This window comes from Rattus norvegicus, chromosome 12 (assembly GCF_021556685.1).
Source record: "Rattus norvegicus strain SHRSP/BbbUtx chromosome 12, alternate assembly SHRSP_T2T, whole genome shotgun sequence".
NCBI classification, from domain to species: domain Eukaryota; kingdom Metazoa; phylum Chordata; class Mammalia; order Rodentia; family Muridae; genus Rattus; species Rattus norvegicus.
In genome coordinates this window covers 43,073,298-43,097,750 of record NC_141545.1, presented here as the reverse complement: position 1 = coordinate 43,097,750, position 24,453 = coordinate 43,073,298, and the positions used below count along the sequence as shown (strand labels likewise).

The 24,453-nt window shown below is 52.3% G+C and overlaps 1 protein-coding gene across 3 annotated transcripts; it reads left to right on the top strand.

Annotated features, from left to right (window-relative positions):
- Positions 1–1,086: 1,086 nt before the first annotated feature.
- On the top strand, positions 1,087–24,396 carry Slc8b1 (solute carrier family 8 member B1). 3 transcript variants are annotated; one of them, XR_015634129.1, is made up of 16 exons: positions 1,087–1,191; positions 2,818–3,040; positions 9,365–9,517; positions 9,605–9,657; positions 10,982–11,040; positions 11,163–11,267; positions 11,352–11,519; positions 12,440–12,547; positions 14,486–14,545; positions 14,709–14,839; positions 15,570–15,707; positions 17,454–17,575; positions 20,489–20,642; positions 21,245–21,325; positions 21,824–21,891; positions 23,423–24,396. XR_015634129.1 is itself a non-coding variant. In XM_087579203.1 (16 exons), the coding sequence occupies exons 2-16, from the start codon at positions 2,885–2,887 to the stop codon at positions 23,618–23,620; spliced, it is 1,758 nt and encodes a 585-aa protein (XP_087435329.1). In that variant the 5' UTR covers positions 1,087–1,191; positions 2,818–2,884; the 3' UTR covers positions 23,621–24,396.
- The last annotated feature ends 57 nt before the right edge of the window (positions 24,397–24,453 follow it).

Here is a 24,453-nt window from a genome sequence, read left to right as displayed (position 1 = left end):
GTGTGTGTGTGTGTGTGTGAGTGTGTGCGCACATGCGTGCACACATGTGCCATGGTGCACGTGTGGAAGTCAGAGGACAACCTCCAGGAGTAAGAGCTCCATCCCTGTTGGGTTCCAGGGATCAAGCTCAGGTTGTGGGGCTTAGCGTCATTGCCCTCATTACACACTGAGCCATCCCTGCAGCCCCGGTGTGCTCTTTAATTAACTGTGATTCTGGGTACTAATCCTATGGCTGAGGTTACTCAGCAAGTGCCCACCAGTGCCATTGATTTTCCCACCTCGCCACATTTGCATTCTGGGAAATGGTCTTTCTAAAGCCTTGAACTGGAACCCGGGCAGGCTTTGAGTTTGTTTTTAATCTCACCAGCCTCCTGAGAGGCTGAAGTGGCAGGGCTATGCCGCTATCCATCTTGATGTTTGCTGTAGCTGGGGGTGCAGCTCAGTGGCTACGTGTGTGCCTAGCATCCAAAGGACGCTGTAGAGGGGAATGCTGAGAAACCTCACGAGGATCCTCAGGTCCTGGTGTTCCAGGCTCTACAGTCAGACTACTTGCAGGCAGCAGGAGGCCATTTTCACTGGGTGTATTTTCAAATCATCACCACCACCATCATTGTCACCCTCATCTTTATCACCATCATACTGAGAAAATGTCTTGCTGTGATGCTCAAACTGGCCTTAATATCACAATCTTCTTGCCTCTGCCTCCGGAGTCCCAGGATTACGGGCACACATCACCACATCCTGTTTCCCCTTACATTACTATAACTCTCACCCTTCCACCCATCCTCAGTAACGGAAGCTCCAAGCTTCACCTCCCTCAGACTTCTCTCGTGCCTCCTGAAATCTATAACCCACGTGCTTTCTGTATAGTTTTTGCCTGAAAGCAGAAGTGACTGGCTGGGGACAGAAAGCGGGTGGAGAATGAGGAAGACTTCAGGGGACAGTTCACACAGTCTCACTCTCGGCTGGGAGACTGCGTCTTTAAGAGCTGGGGCGGGGCGCGCCTTAAGGGCGTGTTCTAGGCGGGGATAGAGAGACCTGGGCGTGGCTCGACTGGTAAGTGGGCGGGGCGGGGTTTGTGGGGGCGTGGCCCGGCAGCTGCGGGCCGGGACTCTAAGGGCGGAAGGTTGTGGCGCTGGCTGTCCTAGCTAGAGGAAGACTCCAGGCTCTCGTACCCAGGCCCCACCCGAGGTAAGAGGAGCTTCGCAGCCCGAGCACCCGTCACCCCAACTTCAGCTTCTCAAGCCGAGTTCCAGCTGGGACCCCAGATCAGAAAGCGCTGCCCGGTTCCCATCCCCATCCCTTGCCATCAAGTCTACACACAGGTGTCCACAACCCGGAGGCGCTCAGTTAGTGCTTACTTGGAAATGAGTGACTTGTGTTGGGGACGCGGTGTCTGGCTGCCCCTTGGGTGAGCGCTCGAGTCCATTTCACAGATGCGGACCCAGAGGGCATAAGCCCAGCCTTCCCCAAACAGAAAATGCAGAGAGGGAACTGGAGGGCTGAGTGTTTTTCCACTCCACATCCGTGCCAAGTGAAGTAGCTAGAAAAAGGAGGGAAGAGACTCATTCCCTGTCAACAGGTGAGGAAGCGGCTGGGTTCCCTTCCTCCTCTGGGGTCACATCTTGTCCTTTTCCCTCCTTCCCCCGGTGGTGGCGATTTAGAAATGGTTGGGCAAAGAACCACACCCCCTCAAAAAAAACAAAAAACAGCTCTAATGGCCTTTGCCTCCCCGATTGCAAAAAATCAAATGCACAAAACGTTTGAGGCAGCTTGCCTGAGACGTGGAGCCAGTTTTCTGCTTGGATAGAAAAATAAAACTCTTTCCTCCTGTCTAGAGGAAGTGAGTTATTCCTACTGCAGCCCCACCCCCGCCTCTGCTGGTCCTAGTTTAGGTGGCTTTGAGCAACTCACTTCCCTCTGGGCCTCGATTTCCCCATCCAAGAACTGTTGGCTTTGTGGCTTTCTTCCTTGCCACACGACTTGGGGAGCCTGGTGAACTTTTATCCTCATTCAGCAATGTGTGGCGCTTTAGCTGACAGTCAGGAATTAGTCACTTCCTGGTGCCTCCGTTTCCCCATGGAAGGATACACCAACAGGTTGTTGAGGTTGTGAGGCACCAGCCTCTTTGGTCACAGCCAAGTCCAACCTCAGCCACTGAGGAGGCTGAGGCAAAAGAAATAGGCGCTCAAGGTCAGCCTGGCAGACTTTCGAGATCCTGCCTCAAAATAAGAAGTAGGAAGAGGGCTAGAACCAGGCCGTGGTTCAAATTTATAATCCCAACGCTTCCAAACCAGAAGCAAGAGGACTGTCACTAGCTCAAGGGCAGCCTGGGCTACCTAGTGAATTCCAGGCTAGCCTGTCTCAAAAAAAAAAAAAAATCATCAAGGCTGGAGATTATAGCTCAATGGTAGTAGAGTGCTTGGCAAGCGTATGTAAGTCCCCGAGGTCCATCTTTGATGTCACCCAAAAAGAAAAAATAACAACAACAACAAAAACCTTGAAAATCTGAGTTCCTAGTTCTTGCGACTGAACTCCTACTTCTCATACTGATGTCATTCAGCTGTTTGGCTCGCTCCCTAAGCCTCTTGCAAACCTCTTGAAGGGCAGGTCCAGGGAGACCCCTAGGGGGTGAGTGGTGGTGGGGAGCACTCCGGAACAGGAAGCATGTGATGCCGGCCCAGGAGGGAAGTGCTGCTTGGGAAAGGGGCTTCCATATGGGTAGGATAGGGACTTGGCTTTGCAGGAAAAGGTCCCTGGGCTCCTCCTCCTGAGGCCTGCAGTGATAGAATCCCCTCCTCTTACCCCACCCTGCAGGCACTGGAGTGGCCAACCCGCGGAAACTCAAGTGAGCAGAGGGCGCTGGTCAGGCCCCAAGGGGCCCATGGCAGGCAGATGGCTGGATCCGCTCTGGGCGCCTGGCTTCCTCTGTGTGGCTCTGATACTGGAGACGGCATCTGGGGCCGGAGATCTATCCACAAAAGCACATGGACACATCCAGTTTTCAGCCAGAGGTGTCAACCAGACTGCCATGGCAGACGTGAGTACCCTGGCAGGACAGGAAGGTGGGTCTGGTGGGGGCGTGTCTGTTCTGTTCCCAGCTAATCATCATGTGACCCTGATCTACAGGAGCTCAGTTGGCCCCGCTGAGAGATAAAGGTAGAGATTTCAGAGAACAGTGAGCTATGTAGCCATTAACACTGTGTGGGAAGGCTGTGATTGTCTGCAGTGGTCGGTGGACAGTGACAAACTCGTTCAGTGACCCAGTCATCTTGGAGACAGGCTTTAAAGGAAGAGAGGGTGCCTCTTTCAGGGGCAGACATGTGAGGGAAAGGCCAGGAACAAGTGCAAAGGCCCTGTGGCAGATTCTATCTTAGTATGCTCCCAGACAGCAAAGAGGCCGGAAGGGCTGATCAGTATGTAGAAGGTTAAATCAGGTGGGTGGAGAAGTAATTTTGGCTTGATTTTAAAAGGACCGGGGCTGAGGGAGGGTGAGAATCAGGAGCCAGAGGAGGATTTTAAGCAGAGGGATAGTCAAAGTCTGATTTACGGAATTCCCCCCTGGCTGCTTTGGAGAGGCTGGCTTGAAAGCAGAGAGGATGGTCACTCAGAGACCAGTGAAGGGACGGGAGAGCCCCGGCCGCCTCCAGGCTGGGAGCCTGGGAACATGATGGTTGGGTTTGGAGTAGTGCTGGAGACACAGGAAGAGGGATACGCAGACGGATGGGGGGGGGGGAGCAGGCAGAGGTGAGGATGACGTGGTTGCCATGGTCCAGCCTGATTATCTGAGGGTGTCCTAGTGGTTGGGGGTCCCTGGGGGAGGAGTGGTGGGCTAGACAAAGGCAGATAGACAGGGAGTAGAGGAGGCCACGGTGCATCCCAAGGCACCTAGGATCTCTACCTGTGCTTTCTTTCTTTTTTTTTTTCTGTGTGTGTGTGTGTGTGTGTGTGTGTGTGTGTGTGTGTGTTATATGTGTATGTATATGTGAGAGATGTGTAGTGTGCTTTTATATATACATATATGCACGCATGTTTGCATATGCAGAGGTTTGCACGTGGCCACGTGGCAGGTGCACATGAACAACATATTCATGAGCACGTGGAAGCCTGCAGTTGATATCAAGATGGCTCATTCTTCTGCTGTGCTCACTGAGGTAGGCTCTCTCCGTCAAACCCAGAGCTCACCAATACGGCCGTGCTAGCTGGTTAGCCACCTTGGGCTGTGGAATCCCCTCTTCCTTCTGAGGCTGGGATTACAGGTGACCTCACACCCACCCAGCATTTACATGGTTTCTGGGGGGCATCCACACTCCAGGCCTCACGGGTTCAGGGTGAGCAGCTCTAACCACTGAGCAATCCTCCCGGCCCTTTCTTTTGTTCATCCAAGACAGGCTTTCACGTTTGTCGGGCTGACTGGAACTCAACAACATAGTAGAGAATAACCCCAAACTGATCCTCCAGCCTTCAGCTCCTGAGGGCTGGGTTGACAGGCAGGTGTCACCATGCCTGGTTGCATTATGTGGATCCGTGGGTAGAGTGCAGGGCCTCGAGCATGCTAAGGCATGTAATCCTACCCACTGAGTCGTGCCGAGGCACATGTGTTTTCTGTGTCAGAAATCACAGGCCCCAGCCACCTGCTCTGAGAGCCCTGTCACCTACACCAAATTTACAGGCAGGGGTGTCTTCATCCCGCCCTCGGAGAAGGTAATTGGGGGATAGAGCCCATTTTATAGATGGGTGGGAAGTGTGCAGTTACCGACTTATAAACTTGGTTGCTACTTCCCTGACTCTGAGGGTCAAGGATGTGAAGTTGGCTGTGAGTGAAGTGGCCCCGTGGATCCCTTGTGACAAACCAAACCTTCCTCTTGAGGACATCGGGCCCCAGGACAGATTCCATCAACATCCATTGCTGGACACTTGACCCTCTGCCTGGGTCCTGAGGGCCACCACCCTCAGTGTATGCTACCGTGCAGCCTCTGCTCTTGTTTTTGTCTTGTTTTTGTTCTTAAACAAGAACTTGGTGCTGTAGCCCGAGCTACCCAGGCTGCGTAAACTCAAAAATTTAATGTTTACTGTTTAAGCCTTCTGAGTACATGAGCTACTATGCTGGTGTGTGTTTGCGTGTGTTTGCGTGTGTGTATTTTAGACAGGCTCTCAATATGCAGACAGGCTGCCCTGCAACTTTGCTTCCTGAGTACTGGGACTAAGCTGTTTGTGCCACCACACCTAGAAGGGTAACTGATGTTTATTGAGCCTCTACTGTGTGCAGGAATTGGACTTACGGAGCCATCCCCCTGTGGCTTCCACTGCTCTGGATACAGGCCAAGAAATAAATCGAAGAAATAACAAAGTAAAAAAGAAGAATGTGGGTGTGGTGTGAGATCCGGGAAGCCAGCTGTTTCGCCTCAGGCTGTCAGGGAAGGGCTTTGCGTGCTGAGTGTTTCATTTTCCTTTCTTTATTCTTGGGTTTTGGAGACAGGGTTTTTCTGTGTAGCTCTGACTGTCCTGGGATTCTCCAGGCTGGCCTCGAACTTTGGGACCAGTTTGTCTCTGCCTCCTGAGTGCTGGATCAAAGGCGTGTCGTGATGTTTTCATTGAGGCCTGCTCGGTAGGTGCAGAGGCCCTGGCGTAGGGGCAAAGTGATATTTTCACTTACTGAGGGAGGTCCCCATGACTGGAATACTATGCAAAAGGAGAAAGGGGGAGACCCCGGTCAAAGGCAGGTGGCTCAGCCCAGGAATTTCAAACCGTTATAGTACCTTCTTTTTTTTTTTAATCTTTACATTTATCTGTGTGTGTGTACCTCTGTGTGTGTGTGTGTGTGTGTGTGTGTGTGTGTGTGTGTGTGCATGTGTAGGCATGCCATAGCAGGCTTGTGGAGGTCAGAGTTCAATGCACAAGAATCTCTTCTCTCTTATGTGGGTTCTGGGGATTGAACCCAGGCCATTAGGTATTCCCTGTTGATGCATGGGGAGGGGGATTGCTACAAGCCCCAAACAACACAGCTCCTGGTTGTGGAGGTGCACTTGGAACCTGGAGGCTCAAAGGTCAGGAATTCAAGGCCAGCTTGGGCTACATGAGACCCTGCCTCAACACAATAAGATTGGCAAATGCCCAGGTTACCTCTGGTTCTGGGGCTCTGCCTGGCATGGGTGGGGCTCGGTCCTGAGATGACACCCGTGGTTGTCTCACCTTGCTAGTCTCTAGGAATTGTACCGTGCTGGATCCGGGTCCTTCTGTTTCCCCTGTGGTCTCTCTCACTTTGCCTGCCTTGGTTCTGACCCTCCTGCTACTCTCTCAGGAAGATCTTGGGGGCCACCAGCTAATCTCAGAGAACACTATCCTCAGATAACCATGACCACAGTCCTCAATCAGCACACAGGTTCACATCACACAGCACACAGGACTGAACACTATTTGGGCCACCATTTCTATAAGCACAGTTACTGAGTAGTCTGTCTGTCTGTTGTTTGTCTATCTGTGTCTATGTAGCTCTGCCTATATGCAGTTCTGACTGTCTGTCTATCTGTCTGTGTCTCTTCAGGTACCTGCGCTGGCACTTTGGGGACATCTCAGCACACAAAAGAGTCAGGCCTGCTGCTGACAGAGAATAAGGGGATCAAAGGTTCCTGACTTCCTAGTTCATTGATTGGCCTCTTTCTCTGACAGCCTCATCCCTCTTGGGTGCAGAGGGAGGGCAGGGGAGGACACAGGGAACAAATGGCAGTAAGGTGACAGTGGCCAGAGCACTTTGAGTGAAGAAGAAAACAGAGTTCAGAGACAGTCACCGTGTGCAGAGATCACACAGCTGGACACTCAGGGGCTCCTGACCGCCCAGATTTTGCTGTCCTTCACTGGATAGAGGGAGACACTGTGGTCCCAAGCCACACCCGATTTGCCACTTGTCTGGCTCTGTGGGTTCAGAGTTATGGGAGGTTGTTTTTGCTGTAGAACTTGGATGTCTTTCAGGAGGACATGTGACTTCCCAGAAGTCCAAGCGGCCCCGTGTGTTTAGCATTTCTGCAATGTGTGTGGTTCCCAGGCATGGAACTGGCTGTCCATGCCTAACCCCCGAGCCCAGTGTCCTCTGAGTTCTCCTGAGCTGAAGTGGAGCCTCAGGGAAGAGGGTGGCGGGGGTTGTGGGAAAGTGGATGGGTCCCCTGGGCCAGACCCAGAGCACTGCCGGACTGGTCCTGTGCTACCTAGTGCATGCTGGGAGAGGGCTGGCCTGGGGCAGGGGGAGGGATATCCAGCTCAGGCAGGGGCTGGGCAGTCAGGCCATGTGACAGGAGGCCACTGTTAGAGGACTTGCCTTGCTGACTCATTCCAGTGTCTCTGGGACACTGAGAGTGTCCCACATGTCATTGTCCTGTGTTCATGTTCGTGTGTGTGTGTGTGTGTGTGTGTGTGTGTGTGTGTGTGTGTGTGTGTGTGTTTTCCTTAGGCTTAGGCTAACCCTGAGGAAGGAGAGGAGGGCTCTCTGTAGCTGGCCCAAGCCAGGCAAAGCTGGGTGAAACACATCTGCTGGGTGGTTGCAGGGGTGCAGTGTCCCTTCCCCTCTCTGTGCCTCAGTTTCTCACTTATGAAGTAAAATCCATTGAACTATTTCCCAGGCTTCTTGTGTCCAAGGAAGGTGATGCCCCCCAGAGTGGCAGACCAAGCCTGTGAGCCCACAGTAGGGCTGCTTTCGGACCATGAACTGCTTATAGAGTGCTTTCACAGAGTGCTGTGGATGCACAAGGCCCTGGGTTCCCTCCCTAGCACTTCATAAACCATGGTAGTGTTTGCTTGGCATCCAAGTCCAGGGAGGCAGAAGAAGGAGGATCAGAGGTGCAAGGTCATCCCCAGCAAGTAGCACAGTCCAGGCCGACCCTATCCCCACAAAACTCTCCCAGCATGCCCCACTGGTGACAGGAGTGAGGTGCTGGCTCACTCCTGACTTCCTCCCCAGCGCTAGAGCTCCTGGGGTCACAGTGGCAGCCACTAGCCCCGCTTTTTTGGCTGTGTCCATTTCTAACCTCTGTCCTGTAATGACACCACACTCACCTCTTTAGCACACCTCATGCTGTGAGACTCTCAGCTTCTAGAGGTCACTGCCCAGCTCAGGACTTTCACTTCTTGGGTTTTTCCCTGACAAAATATTCCGACTCATGCATCCAGTCATGTGCAAGGAAGTTCACTGTGGGTTAAGCAAGTCACCCCCTAAGGGGGAACCTCTGAGTCTCCTAGGGGTGAGAGAACAGAACACAGCCATTGTCATCTGAAAGACTACAGTGACGCATGGGGCAGAGGGGTGAACAGTAGCTTGCCGAGCCCTGGAATCCCACATGTGCACTTGGTGGCAGGTGGATCTCTGAGTCTGAGGCCAGCCTGGTCAACTTAGCAAGTTCCAGGACAGCTAAAGAGCCAGCAAAGAAGGGTCCTAGCAAGGAAGATAAGAGGGGTGGTGGAGGGGTTGGGGATTTAGCTCAGTGGTAGAGCGCTTGCCTAGCAAGCACAAGGCCCTGGGTTTGGTCCTCAGCTCCCGGAAAAAAAAAAAAAAAAAAGAAAAGAAAAGAAAGAGGGGAGGTGGAAACTACAGTGTCTGTCTGTCTGTCTGTCTGTCCTAATCCCAGCAGACTCTGCCCCATCTGGACCCTTCAAAGTTGCCTTAGTTTCCTCACAGTAGTTTGAAGCTCCTGACACTGCCTGGTGAACTTAGTCACTTTTCTCTACGAATACATGACATTCCATCCATCGGTAGTAAAGCTGTGCGTGCTTCAAAGTGGCAACGGTTCGATTGGAGGAAGAGGGAGACGGTGGGCGGGGCTGGGAACAGTCATCTTCATACGTTGTTTTTTAAACATGTGTATTTTTATTATTTTTAACTGTGTATTTGCGTGTGGGTGTGTACACAGGACGTGGGTGCCCTAGCAGGCCAGAGGTATCAGCATCCCCTGACAGATGCAAGCCACCAGATGTGTTAGTGCTGGGAGCCTATCCCTGCACCTCTGCTCTTAAATCACTGAGCCGTCGCTTCAGCCCTCACTGAGACGTCTCTTTAACCCCTATGGCTTTACTTTGGAGCAAACATGTCTTTGTGAATTACTGTGCTAACTTGGATCCATCACGTTTATGTGTCTGTTTATTTTATGCAAATGAAGGACATGAATATGGAGATCTGAGGCCGGCTTTTGGAGTCATTTCCACCACTTGGGACTTGGTGCTCAGCAAGCACCTTTACCTCTTGAGACGTCTTGCTGGCCCACAAGTTTAAATTGGGTGGAGTGGGTTAGGGACAGACTCATATTCAAGTGCTTACGTGGCTCCAATCCAGCACCCCCATGGCTCTGCCACCCATATCCCCTGCCTTCCCTCTCCACAGTGCCGAGCTGTGTGTAGCCTGAACACATCTGACCGCTGTGACTTTGTCAAGAGGAATCCCGACTGCCACAGCGAGGGGGGCTACCTGGACTACCTCAAGGGCATCTTCTGCTACTTCCCCCCCAACCTCCTCCCTCTGGCCATCACCCTCTATGTGAGTCTGTACCCTGGGACCTGGTGATGGGCATGTGTCTGCAGAAGGATGTAATTCTTGTCTCTCTCCTTTTCTGGTCCCCACCAGGTTTTCTGGCTCCTTTACCTCTTTCTGATCCTCGGAGTCACCGCAGCCAAGTTGTGAGTGTGGCCTGGCCTCGTGTCCATCTTCATCGATGGGAAAATGCAATCCCGAGAGCTGAGATGGCAGTGACACGCTTTGGGGAACTGATAGGGCAGGGGCCAGTCACTGTGGGCGTGCTTGTTGGTGGCTATAATTGGCCAAAGAGTCTCACGCATGTGTACATGTGGGCTTATGGCAGAGGGGCCTCTCGCGTGTATCCCTGCTTATGGCGACCAGAGGTCAATCTCAGTTGTTGGGAGTTTTGTTCGTTTGCTTTTCAAGTCAGGGTTGCTCTGTGTAGCCCTGGCTGTCCTGAAACTCTTTCTATAGATGAGGCTGGCCTTGAACTCAGAGATCTACCTGCCTCTGCCTCCTGAGTTCTGGGATTAAAGATGTGCTTGCTATGCTGTGGGGGTTGGGGTCATAGAAGTAGCCTTTGTGGGATTCTTTTTTCTTTTCTTTTCTTTTTTATTGGATATTGGATATTTTCTTTATTTCAAATGGTATCCCCTTTCCTGGTTTCCCCTCCAGCAACCCCCTATCTCATTTCCCACCTCCTGCTTCTATGAGGGTGCTCCTCCATCCACCCACTTTCTCCCGCCTCCCCGCCCTGGCATTCCCCTACACTGGGGCATTGAGCCTTCATAGGACTAAGGATCTCCTCCCATTGATGCCTGGCAAGGCATATATGCCTAGATCCTTAAGAAGAACACCCTCAAGGCTATCCAGAGACCGCCCCGCCTGGGCTACATATGCAGCTGGAACCATGGGTCCCTCCATGTGTACTCTTTGGTTGTGGTTTAGTCTCTGGGAGCTCTGGTTGGTTGATACTGTTGTTCTTCCTATGGGGTTGCAAACCCCTTCAGCTCCTTCAGTCCTTTCTCTGTCTCCTCCACTGGGGACCCCATTTTCAGTCCAATGGTTGGTTGCGAGCATCCGCCTCTGTATTAGTCAGGCTGTGGCAGGGCCCCTCAGGAGACGGCTCTATCAGGCTCCTGTCAGCGTGCACTTCTTGGCATCCGCAATAGTGTGGGTTTGGTGGCTGCATATGGGATGGATCCCCAGGTGGGGCCGTCTCTGGATGGCCTTGCAGGTGTTCTTAAGGATCTAGGCATTCTGTTTTTTGAGAAGGGGCCTCTCACTAGCCTGGCTCACTGACTGGTCTAGACTGACTGGCCAGTGAACCCCCGTTTCCCCACTACTAAAGATATGTCACCATGCCAAGCTCTTTCACGTGGGGTCCTGGGGATTGAACAGGACACTCTGGTTTACAAGGCAAACACTTGGACTGGCTGAATCGCCTCCCAGCAGACCCTGACAGCTGGCTCTTCCCCCCTCTAGCTTCTGCCCTAACTTGTCAGCCATCTCCACCAGCCTCAAGCTCTCCCACAACGTGGCAGTATCCTTTGATCCAGACCCCCGCAGGAGAGGATGGTCAGGGGAGGCAGGAACACAGGGTGGGTGGTGGCTATGGGGCTAGGATGTGGTCTTCATGGAATCCCCCTTGACATACTCCCCCATGGTGTCACCTTCCTGGCCTTTGGAAATGGCGCTCCAGACATTTTCAGTGCTCTCGTGGCTTTCTCAGACCCTCGTACTGCTGGCCTGGCCATTGGGGCTCTGTTTGGTGAGCACAACCTCATTAGGGTCTGGAGGTATTGGGGGATCGCCCAGGGTGTTGCCTCCTGAGCTCTGGTCTCCTGTCTTCCAGGTGCAGGGGTGCTGGTCACTACTGTGGTGGCTGGTGGCATCACCATCCTGCGTCCCTTCATGGCTGCCTCCAGGCCCTTCCTCAGGGACATCACTTTCTATATGGTGGCCGTGTTCCTCACCTTCACCGCACTCTATCTCGGCAGGATCACACTGGTGTGGGCACTGGGTGAGCAGTTGGGGCCACTCAGGGAACGGAGTCTCTGGAAATGTGTGGGGACAGAATCGATTTTATTCAAAGTGACAACTACTTAAGCCAGCTAAGAGTGAGCAAAGGGGATGGGGTGAGGAGGGGGGGATGAGAGTGAGAGGGGGGAGGGGCAGAACCTGGGTGGCTTTCAGGTGTGATTGTGACCCCAGGGGCCTCACAGCAAACTGGGTCCGTTCTGATTGAGAGAAGGCCCATGAGAACATCAGGGAAGGGCAGGTTAAGAGTCAGTGGTTAAGAGCACTGACTGCTCTTCCAGAGGTCCTGAGTTCAATTCCCGGCAGCCATACAGTGGCTCACAGCCATCTGTGATGGGATCTGACGCCCTCTTCTGGTGTGTCTGAAGACAGCTACAGTGTACTCACATATATAAAATAAATAAATAATAAAAAAAAGAAAGGATTTCCTCCTCCATGGGGAGAAAGAAAGAAAGAGAGAAAGAAAGAAAGAAAGAAAGAAAGAAAGAAAGAAAGAAAGAAAGAAAGAAAGTAAGTAAGTCAGGGAAGCCAGGAAGAGACACGTGGCCCAGGGACCAGCCACAGATGGGACTATTACTTCCCCATTTCCCTGGCAGGAAGATGGAGTCATATAGCCACAGAAGGGGATAGGCCAGAGACAGGGAAGCCAAGCAGGGGGTATCATGGACCACATCCCACTGGCCTGCTGCTCTAGGTTCCTGCATGGTGACTTAAGGGTTACTGAGCCCCTGTGCTTTCTTCCCTGACTGAGGGGGTTCGTGGCATATAGGCAAGAAAGGTTAAGCCTAGAATAGCAAGAAAAAGGTAGAGTCACCGAGGCGGCCACTCGTCCTCCAGGACTGTGCTAGGCCTATGTCTGCCATCCGGATGACACCTGGTGACAGTCTGCACCCCTGCCTGCAGGTTACCTGGGCCTCTATGTCTTCTATGTGGTCACGGTCATCATCTGCACTTGGGTCTACCAAAGGCAGCGGAGCAGGTCTTTGGTCCACTCCATATCAGAGACACCAGGTGAGGAACCTCCACAAGGGGACGGAGGGGATGGCGGGGATGGAGGGGACAGGTGCCTCTGTTCTTCACTGCTGCCTCATGTCCCCCAAGACCAGTCCATGTTCTGCCATGCCATTTCTTCTCCCTGCCCCAGTTTGTGCTGGCAAGCTACAGAACCTTCTTGTCCACGCATTACAGTTGGCTTCACTCTGCCCTTGGGAGGAATCCAGATGAACCCTATAGGCACATGTGCAGAGCACAGGTACACACATACACACAAGTGCACCACACCTCCGCACATGCTCATGTGTACATAGCACATCCAAAATACACAGAAATGCAGGGCATGCAAAACAGGGTCCACAGAAGGCACACATGAGCACATACATGCACACACGCAATATACTGCACACACGCATACACATGAAATACACTACACTCATTCAATACACAGACACACATCCACACATGTAATACAATGCGCACATGCACATACATGCATGCACACACGCAATGCACTGCACACATGCACATACATGCACTGATAGGAGTACCACACAGGATTCAAGTGTTTACAGCAGGCCAGGCATGTCTTGTGACTCCATCTCCTTGGTGACACTTCTTACATATGGGGACTCTTACTTCACTCCTCTATGGGGAGAAAATAGACGCAGGGAGAAATGAAGTCCTTTCAAAGCCCAGCAACTGGAATAAGGGACAACTAGTATTCCAGCTGACCCAGACCCCAAAGGCCACCCCTGCCGTTCTGTCACCAGTCTGCTTAAAGCGTGTGTATGTACCTGTGAACCTGCAGGGGGCAGCACTGTCTCATTCCTGGCATAGAGCAGAGACTGAGACCTCCTCCAGGAAGCCTGCCAGAATTTCTTCCCTCTCCACCAAGCAAGCTGTTAGAATTCAGAGCCTGCCCCACTGTTGGGTCTGCAGATACATGGAAGGTTGGAGGTTGGGATGGGAAGAGACAAGTGATTCTGAGAGAGACCAAGATCACAGAGAGGCAGAAAGAAGTCTGGACCTGCTCCTGTCTGGTGAGGGGTGGGGGCCACTTGAGAGCTGGAACTTTAGAGGAACATTCTAGGCACACTATAAAGCATTGTCGTCGTTTATTGGGCATGCTGGCACACACCTCCAAACCAGCACATGGGAGGCAGAAGCAGGACTCAGGGCTAGGGGCAGCAAGATGGTTCAGCAAGTGAGGATGCTTGCCGCCAACCCTGAGGATCTGAGTTCAAGGCTGAAGGGAAAAAAAAAAAAAAAACCAACTCCCGTTGGTTGTCCTCTGACCTCCACAGGGGTGCACATGTAAACGTGCATACACATACATACAATAAATGAATATATGTGTGTGTGCATATGTATGTATGTAATGTATGTATGTATGTATGTATGTATGTATGTATGTATGTATTCTAAAAATCGCTTCTCAGCCTTTTGGCTAAGATCAAGTGTATATATTCTAGGTAGCCTGGAATACATAGCAGAGAGACAGACAGACAGACAGTGTAGCTACCTAGCACCAACCTGCCTGTTTGGTATTGAACTGCGCATTGCCACAGCCTGAGGTTTGAGGATGTCCTACAAGTCCTGCTCCCACAGCATAGGGATTTCTGAGAAAAGCGAAAATGTGTGTGTGTGTGTGTGTGTGTGTGTGTGTGTGTGTGTGTGTGTGTGTGTCTGGCATGGTGATGTGACCCTGTTTTTCCAGCGCTATGGTGATGGAGGTGGGAAGAAGTTCAGGGCCAGCCTGGGCCACGTGAGACCCTGCCAAGGAAGGAGGGGGATAAAGAAGAAGGGATGGAGGGAGGGAGGAAGACCTGAACACTTGTCTATTAACTCTGCCCTGTCCCAGGGGGTGAACCCCTGACCCGGCATGGTTCTGGAAGGTTCTGGGATGTCATGGGGGCGTGGTAACCATACCTGCCCTGCTCCTGTTTCCCACAGAGCTACTGACTGATTCAGAAGAGGACCAGATGTCTTCCAACACCAACAGCTATGACTATGGTAAGGACGGGTCCTGGACCCACAGCCATAAGGACACCAGGGACCAGCCTTCCCTGAGCTGAACTGGGGCTTGGTTCATGGGCTGGGCTGGGAGGGCAGGGAAGGCAAGGGGCCTTCATGGATGAGCCATCGTGGCCACTCCTGCCCTGCCTGGACCACACAGGAGAGGAGTACCGGCCTCTGCTGCTGGGTGAGGAGACCACTGGGCAGATCCTGCTCCAAGCCCTGAATCCCTTGGACTACAGGAAGTGGAGAACTCAGTCGATATCCTGCAAGCTCCTGAAAGTGGCCAAGGTAAGAGGGGCCCAGGCTTCAGGCTCTCAGCCTTGTGACTGTAATATAGTGTGGGCTCTTGTTTTGAGACAGGGCTTACTTGTGTAGTTCTGGCTGGCCTGGAACTCACTATGTAGACCAATCTGACCTTGAACTCACAGAGCTCCACCTGCCTCTGCTTTCTGAGTCTTGAGGTTAAGGCTGTGCACCATCATCCCCGGCCACTGTGGCCTGTCAGCTGGAGTCCACTGAAATAAATGCCCTTTTAGTGGCCACCCTGGGACGTAGGGGGGAAACTGAGTCCCCAAGCTTGGCTGGTGACCTGACCCAGGGCTACCTATGCTATAAAGGAAGAAAGTTGTCTTCCCTGGACAGGGAAACCCACCATTGTCCTGGGTAGATTTTAGGCCTCTTTAGTCTCAGGAATAAAGAATGAACCGTGTTTCCACCCTGTGGCTATGATGTCATTTGAGCCCGTTTTCTTCAGCATAAAATGGGGATCATTGGGCTGGGGACATAGCTCGCTGGTAGAGCATTGCCTAACATGCATGAAGCCCTGGTTCCCATCCCCAGACTGTGTACGTGGGGTTTGGGAGGTATTCCTCTAATCCTGGCTCTGAGGAGGCAGAAACAGAGATGGGGACAGCGTGCACACGGGCGTGGGGCCGGGGCTGCTTGTGGGTGCTTTGCAGCAACTGAGCACTCCAGGGTTGCTGAACCCACTCCCACTGACACCCTCCCACTCCCCCAGTTGCCTGTGGAGTTCTTGTTGCTGCTCACGGTACCCGTTGTGGACCCCGACAAGGATGATCGGAACTGGAAACGGCCACTCAACTGTCTGCAGCTGGTCATCAGCCCCCTGGTCCTGGTCCTGACCCTGCAGTCGGGGGTCTGTGAGTACCCCTCCTCCACTGTGTCCGTCCTCTTCCTCCTCTTCCTCCCCCTCCCCTCCCCCTTCCCCCCTCCTCCTCTTCTTCCTCTCCTTCCCTCCTCCCTCTTCCTCTCTTCCTCCTCCTCCTCTTCCTCCTATCCCAGAGTCTGTCTTATCAGGCTAGGGCACGCCCATCCAAGAGTTTCCCCTATTGGTCCTCTGGCTGCCTCCAGGTAGAGCTATAGACAGGTGACCCTCAGGCCAAGTCCTGCACTCTGCCCATCAAAGACTTGAGGAGGGCTGTGGGATGGCTAGGGTCAGAGATAGAGCACTTGCCCAGCAGCTGAGGCGCTGGATTCCATGTCCGGTTCTACAGGCTGTATGTGGTAGCAAATGCCTTTAATCCACCCCAGCACTCGAGTGGCAGAAGCAGGTAGATCTTTGAACTTGAGGCCAGCCTGGTCTACACAGTGAGTTCCAGGATAGCCAGAACTATACAGTGAGACCCTGTCTTTAAAAAAAAAAACAAATATAGAATGGGGTATTTGATAATAATTCCGGCTTTATCATCTTGAAATCTGGACCTGAGAGAAAAACTGGCAGAGCCCAAAGGTGGCTCTTGAATGAGTGTAGGCAGCTTGTATGACCCCAAAACCCTCCATCGCTGGCCCCACCCATGCTGGCTTTCCTCACCACTCCCGAATGGCCATGTGGCTGCCTTGTTCTGGCTGAAGAGCACACAGACTCACCAGACACTTTTCTGGTTTTGCCCGTTTTTTTCTCATGTTCTAAGGTAGCACAGACCTCATTTCTCTCCTGGCATCTCCCCTCAACCCAAGGTTGGTGGGGTGGGAGTCTTCGGCCAAAGGCTTGGGTGAACATCGCGTAACTTTCATGCCAGGGTGAACATAGGCCACGTTTGGGTGATGTGTGCTCAGTTTATGGCGGGATGTAGGGGAGGGGGATGGGGTGCCTGGAAGCCTAGTCCCCTGCAGCCTCTGTCCCTGGGGTAGTTATGGCCCTGCCTCCCACCAGGGGAAGTCTGGAGCCTACTTTACAACCATTGACTGGGGCTTTCTCTAGGAAGGAACCCAGGGCCTCACACAGCTAAATGTGAGCATGCCTCTGCTTTAGCCCCAGATCTCACTTTTTTATTTGATTTTATTTTTTTTTAATGTGAATTGGTGTCTTGCCTGCATATGTGTCTGTGTGAGGGTGTCAGATATCCTAAGAATTGGGGTCACAGACGGTTGTGAATTGTCATGCGGGTGCTGGGAATTGAACCTGGGACCTCTGGAAGAGCAGCCAGTGCTCTTAAACCACAGAGCCATCTCTATAGCCCCTCACTTTTGTTTTAATATTAGATACTTTTAATAGGTACCCAAGACTAACCTTGAACGCACTACAGAGCGTCACCATAAACTCACAATCTTTTTGTTTCCATCCCTGGAGAACTGAGATTACCAACGTATACCATGCTGTCTGGTTTATGTGATACCAGAGAAAGAACCTAGGCTTCATGCATCCTAGGGGCACTGCCTACTGAGCCAACTGCTTCCTCAGCATGCTAACCTCCCCTCCCCACTTCCTGGCATTTTCGAGACGGAGTCTTATTTATATCATGACAGCCTTCAACTCCCTATTTAGCTGGGGCTAGCCTCAAACTTCTGAACCTATTCAAAGGCCCTGGGTCACTGCGGGGGCTGGCGGGAGGAAGTGGGGAGGCCATCCTGGGGGATCCCAGTTCCCTTTCTTGCCCCACAGATGGCATCTATGAGATCGGTGGCCTCCTTCCTGTGTGGGCTGTAGTGGTGATCGTGGGCACAGCCCTGGCTTCAGTGACCTTCTTTGCCACATCTAACAGCGAACCCCCTAGACTGCACTGGGTAAGAATTGGCAGCCTCTGGTGGGTAGCCTGGGTGTGTTTCTGGAGTAATATGGTGAATGGGAAAGTCTACCCTGCGGGTGAGTGGAACCCCAAGCCATTTGCCTGTTCTGGCTTTTTTTTTTTTTTTTACTCCGATGTGGATAGACTTATTTTTAATTGCGATATTACTCACCTGCTTTTCAGTTTTTTTGTTTGTTCTATTACTTTTTGTGTTTTTAGATTTATTTATTTTTATGTGTATGACTGACTGGCTTGCACACGCACATCTGTGCACCGTATACGTGCCTGGTACCCTAAGAGGCCAGAAGAGGGCGCTAGATACCCTGCATCAGGAGTTGCCTGTGGTTACGGGCCATCCAATGTGGGCACCAGGAACTGACCCACCCTGCAGGAGCCACAAATGCTCTTAACTGCAGAGCCAACCCCTCCAGCCCCTACTTTCTGCTTTTTCAGCACAAAGCCTCATGTAGCTCAGAATGACCTTGAACTCCTGATCCCCCTGCCTCTGACTCCCAGTGATGTGACCAGGTGTGGTTGTGTTTCAGGGTGCTGAAGCTAGAACTCAAGGTTCAAGCACACTAGGCCGGTGCTCTGCCCAGCTGTGCCCCTGCGCTGATGGGTTTGTCTCATTCAGAGCTGTGTGAGCAGTTTCAGGCCATCTCACCTCCTCAGAACTGTGTGCCTGGTAGCCTCAGCCTCAGCAGCCCCTGCAACTTTTTCTGTCTCTCTCTAGACTTGCTGATTCTGGATCTTTATTCCCCTACTTTTTTCTTAAAAAAAATGTTCTTACTACATTCCTGTGTGTGTGTGTGTGTGTGTGTGTGTGTGTGTGTGCACACGCGTGCCCATGATATGTTTGTGGAGGTCAGAGACAACCTGTGGAAGTTGGCTTTCTCCTTCTTCTACCTTGTGGATTTGGAAGACTGAGTGTAGGTTGTCAGACTTGAGAGCAAGTTCCTTTGCCCACCTTCCCTCTGTCTCTCTGTCCATCCATCTGTCCGTCCATCTGTCCGTCCATCCATCCATCCATCCTTCCCTCCCTCCTTTGTGGTGCTAGACAAGCATATTCACCACTGATCTGTATCCCCAGCCCTCTTTTGGGGGGTCTTGCTATGCAAGCTGGATTCGAACTTGAGATGCTCCCACCCGGGCCCCTTCGCAGTACCCATCACACCCCAGCTGCATTCCGGACATTGAGGGCATCGCAGTAGAACGTGCCTGGTGTCTTTTGATGGCAGTTGTGTCTTCACGGGCCATCCCTGCTCTCATGTGTAGCTCCTCCCTCTTCCGAAGAGGACGGCCTGCGCTGGGATGGCACCCGCCAGCATCCCTCAAACCCAGCCCCTTTCATCTGTCTGGGTCCCACCACCACCGCTAAGGCCATTCCTCAGCGACAGCATGCACTTTGCTTTGGCTAGTCAGCCAAAGAAATATAATAATATATACTCAACCTTTTTACTTTTAAATAAGTATTTGGATTGGATAAAAGCCTGGGGCAGAAATGTTTTTTTCCTCGTGAACTTTGCTGGGAGTGGAGTCCCTGGGTTGTGGTGACTGCTCCTTTTGATTTCCGAGGAACCATTGTTGGAGAGAGCAGCCGATCTCCTCAGGGGCCGTCACTGTCAGGTGTTTCTCCTTCCACTCCTTCTGGCCTCCAGGGCTCACTGTGATGTTCAGGTGGTTTGTCCAGAGATTAGTTTCCTCCAAAATTTTACTTAAACTCGTTTATTTCAGTGTTTTGAGATCAGGTCTCTTGTAGCCCAGACTGGCCTCAGGTTTGCTGTATAATCGGGGAGGAACTTGGACTTCTGAGCATCCTGAGTCCACCTCCCAAGCACTGAGAACAGGTAGTGCTGGGAATCAAACCCCGGGCTTAGGACAAGCTAGGTGAGCCCTTCACCACCTGAGCCTCATACCTCACTCTGTAGACCAGGCTAGCCTCAAACTCACAGAGATTCAACTACCTCTGATTGGTAAGCATGAGGACTAAACGTGTGTGTCACAACTGCCTCCTCAAGTCTTTCACTTTTAAACAGCTTTTTAAAAAATATTTATTTATTGATTGATTGATCAATTGATTGATTGTATTCGAGTATACTATTGCTGTCTTCAGACACACCAGAAGAGGGCACCGGATCCCATTACAGATGGTTGTGAGCCACCATGTGGTTGCTGGGAATTGAACTCAGGACCTCTGGAAGAGCAGTCAGTGCTTTTTTTTTTTTTTTTTTTCTTTTCTTTTTTTCGGAGCTGGGGCAGTCAGTGCTCTTAACCCCTGAGCCATCTCTCCTTTAAACAGTTATTAATAGGAGAAAAAAATTAGAGATGGCAAGATGGCTGAGGAAGTCAAGGCGCTTACCAAAGTCTGGTCACATGAGTTGTGTCCCCAGCAGCCACATGGTGGAGAGAGAGAGTGGGGGAGGGAATAATTGCTAAATGTGTGCACCACCCCTCGAATTGAATGCATGTGCTTCCCTGCCCCACGCAAAGTAAATGTCAAAAAAAATCATTTTTAAAGATGTAGAAAGCCAGGTGTGCTAGTATGCGCCTCTAATCCCAGCACTGGGGAGCACAGGCAGGAAGACCAGATGTTTGAGGTCCCATGTAGGCAGTTCGAAGCCAGCCTATGTGTTGTGAGACCCTCTACCCAAAATGAATGAACGAATGTAATAATTTTTTAAAAGATCTCCACCAAATAGCACCAAGCTAACCTTTTATTGATTACATACTGTATAGCAAGCACTAACCCACTCACTGTAAACTCATAAATCTTGAGTTCTGTCAGGCAAATACTCTGCCACTGGGTCACCCTCTGGCTAGGGTTATAGGTACCTGCTACCCAGTTTACAGACAGGACAAGTCCTGCTGGGGATCGGCCGGGGTCCCATCGAGATCCCCATTCCCTCCGCAGCTCTTTGCTTTCCTGGGTTTCCTGACCAGCGCCCTGTGGATCAATGCAGCTGCCACGGAGGTGGTGAACATCTTGCGGTCCCTGGGCGTGGTCTTCCGTCTGAGCAACACCGTCCTAGGGCTGACCCTCCTGGCCTGGGGGAACAGCATTGGAGGTAACTGGGAGCTCTGGGATGGCTCTTCTCTTCCCTAGCCATACTCATAGGTAGAGAGGACATCCAGGGTGTGTTTCTTCTGCACCAGCGGGGTGCCCACTGTCACTTTCGAGTGACAGTGGGAGTCTGGGGAGTGTGACACTAAACCACCACTGCGCTGGAACATCCTATAGAGTCTTTCCTAGTTTGATGCTTGAAACACTCCGTAGATCCCCAGAGTTCGGGGAGGATGTGAAACTCATTACAGCCAACCATGTTGAGTGTGTGTGTGTGTGTTTCTGTTTATGTGTTGGGATGGGGGTGACACACAGGCTGTCACACATACAAACCCACCCCACTCGTTTAGCCCTGGCAGCCAATTACGTTCGGCCGCTTTACACACCGAACAGGATCATTCTAGCATGGAGCTGGGAGTGTAGAATCTGGCTGTTCTCGGTTCAGCTCTTCGAGCGTCTTACCTAAAGCACACGAAGGTGCCCTGAAGAGATTGTGGGGTAATAGCGCTACACCCCTAAGGAGGCGGGCCTTTATCCTCATTTGTTGACTGACTAGTTATATAAATAGGAAACTGCACCCCCTCACAGCGTATTCTCTCTGCGCAGATGCGTTCTCAGATTTCACGCTGGCCCGCCAGGGATACCCTCGGATGGCCTTCTCTGCCTGTTTTGGCGGCATCATCTTCAGTATCCTTTGCGGGGCTTCTCTGAGCCCCTGTGTGATGTCTCAGCTCTGAGGGTCACGGGTGGACTCTGAGCATCCCACCCTTGAGACGGGCTGGGGAACCTGTGGCTTCACTTTTGCATTCGTAGGTGGGGAATCTTGAGATTCCCATCTTGTGGGACACTCGGGACAACCTCAGGTTAGTACAAAGGAAGCAACCTGGAGTAAGCCTTAGGGCGGCGGCCATCTTCCCTAGCCTGCCCCACCCACAGCACGGGGGCGTGGTCACTTAGCTTCAGTTTCCCCCAGCTGCTGAGCGCTCGCTCACAGGTATCCGGCATATCTAACACTCCGTTTGACACCCAGTTTATTAGAGGCACCAACACTGGGGCCCAGGGAGGAGGCTGTGGACAACAAAGAAGCCCATGAGGGCTCTGAGCTGATGGCTGGGGTTGAGCCTCTGTGAGGTAGGCTGCAGGGTTGGGCGTGGGCTCCAGCAGAGCTTCCTGAACCTACGGCAGATATCCTGGTTGGTGTGGGACTGGGCTGCTTGCTACAAATTGTCCGGAGCCATGCTTCCGAGGTGAAGGTCAGTAGTGGGGTGCAGACTATCTTGAAAATATTATGCACGGGGGTTGGAAGGAGTTTCCCTGCGAGCAGGACAAGTCATTAAGATACAGCCTGCGTGGAGTGGGCAAGCGGCCTGAGGCCTTGGTCCTGGGCCCCGTGACTGAAGTCCTCGCTGTGTAATTGGATGGGGTGTCACCCGGCTTTGCCAGTGAAGGGGAATGATAACACACCCCAACTTCCTGGATAGCTCCAGGGAGGAGCTGGGAGAAGAGGGCGTGGGGTCCAGCATACAAAGGGAGGAGTTTTAAACACCTCAGGGCTAGCCTAGGTCCTTGTGAATGCTAAGACGTATGTTTGGGGGGGGGGGTGGAGTCTGGGAGTCTGCAGTTTGTGGGAACCTGGGGAGTCAAACTTGTGGCTCACAAATGCTGAGTATTATACCCCTAGCCGGGGAACCTCTGTGTGTGTACGAGCGTGTGTGTGTACATGTGTGCACACACCCGCATATGCGTGTGCATGCAGTTATACACTTGTGCAGACAGAAACTGAAGGTGGTCATTGAGTGACCTCCCATGACTTTTTCCCCTAATCTATCCAGACAGGGAGCTCACTGAATCTGGACCTCAAATGATTTTGGGTTAGGCTAGTGGCCAGCCAGCACCAGTAGCAATCCTTCTGTCTCCACCCTTAGTGCTATGGTGACAGATACATTAGGAGATCCAAACCCAGGGTCACCATGTTTATGTAGCAAGGTTTTTGTTTTTGTTTTTGTTTTGTTTTGTTTTGTTTTGTTTGTAATACAGGCTCTGGTTTGGCAAACACACCAGAATTTTAAACAAGATTCTTTGGGGCCAGTGACTGTTATACAAAAGTGCTGGGTACTGCACCCAGGACTACCTGTCAGGCCGGGTATTGAGAGGCGGGACAGACAGCAAGCACCAAACACGGGCAGTCATTCACACAACTGCCATTTCTTCGACTACACCCTTCAAACACGGAAGGGCTGAGAGGTGTGTCTAACGAACACTTCCATACCCAGCCCTTACCCGCTTCTAAGCTTGCTTTCTGCATCCTGCCTGGACCATGTCTTGATGCAGGATCACATCCTCAGCTACACAGAAGTCAGAATGTAGCAGCAGACAGCCAGAGCCACCCACAGTCCACGCCTGTAATCCCCGTACTCAGGAGACTGAGGCAGGAGGATTGCCCTGAGCTCAAAGCCAGACTAAGCTACAGGGCAAGGTCTTTGGGTGACTGGGGATGTGGCTCAGTCAGCAGCACGGTGTTTGCCTAGCATGCACGAGGCCCTGGGTTTGAATCCCCAGTACACCCTCCCTCCAAAATAGAGTGTGGGAATGCATGCCTGTCATCGATAACATGGGAGACCAGGAAGAAAGCAAGATAAGACTACCCCTGCTTTGGAGTCTAAAGTTTGCAACTCTCACCCTACATGGCAGACCCCATAGCTGTGTACCAAGGGCCCCTTCATGGTGAGTATGGACCAGAAGGCTCCCACAGCGGGTGCTGAACAACTTCTGTTCTCCCCACAGCTGGAACCAGACGGACTGCTGGTGTGGGTGCTGGCCAGTGCGCTGGGCCTCAGCCTGGTCTTCTCCCTGGTCTCGGTTCCGCTCCAGTGTTTCCAGCTCAGCAAGGCCTACGGCCTCTGCCTCCTCCTCTTCTATATATGTTTCATTGTGGTGGTCCTCCTCACGGAGTTTGGGGTGATTCACTTGAAGGCTGACTGAAGCTGCTTGGCCTGGAGGTTTAGGGGTGATTCTGCTAGCCTCCTGAGGAGAGAACAGGAGTGGGGTGGGGGAACCCCCTGTAGTTCCCATGTAGCTCCTGAGAAGGTAGTCTCACTGCCGGAGCTCTGCACGGATGGGAAGGTCCTGGCTGCCGGCACCCAACAGCCTTAGCATGGGGATCTGGAGGCTGGTTTTGCTGGGGACAATCCCAGGTGGGAATGACAGATCTGAATGACAGCGGAGACTCTGGGGAGGGCAGCCCGTCAGCCCCCATCCCTGCTGGGCTCTAGGCAGCCCTGTGGCTTCCTGGTAGGCTCTTCCACTCTCTGTGGTGTCAGCTGAGTCCCACGCCAGCAGTGTTGGCTGAACAGACTCCGCCAGACTGGGTCTCTCAGCCTCTGTGTCAGGTCAGCCAGAGGAAATAGGTCAAGTTGACAGCAGCAGCAGGCAGTAAGTACTGAGTGGGGTGCCTCAGAAGCACCCAGGCTCTGCCCTTCCCAGTTGGTAGCTGCTGCATTGGACTGTGGGACTAAATCCTTCTAGAACATTGTGTTCCAAACTCTGGCTCCCCGCATCTACAAGACAGGAGCCAGCTTGGGCCCTGTGTCTACCTCAAGGGGAGCTGGGGAGTGGGATGACCCTCCCAGGGGTGTCTTGCAAGGGGTGTGACCAGCCTTTTAAAAATACCACTCATTCCCTGACCGCCTTCAGCTGTAACTAGGAGACTTGACTTGTTGTTGTTGTTCAAAAATAAAAGACTCGTTAATTCAAGTGTACCAGCAGAGTCCCACGGGCCTCATCGGTTCTTTGCCTGGGGAGGTGACCTTAAGGCT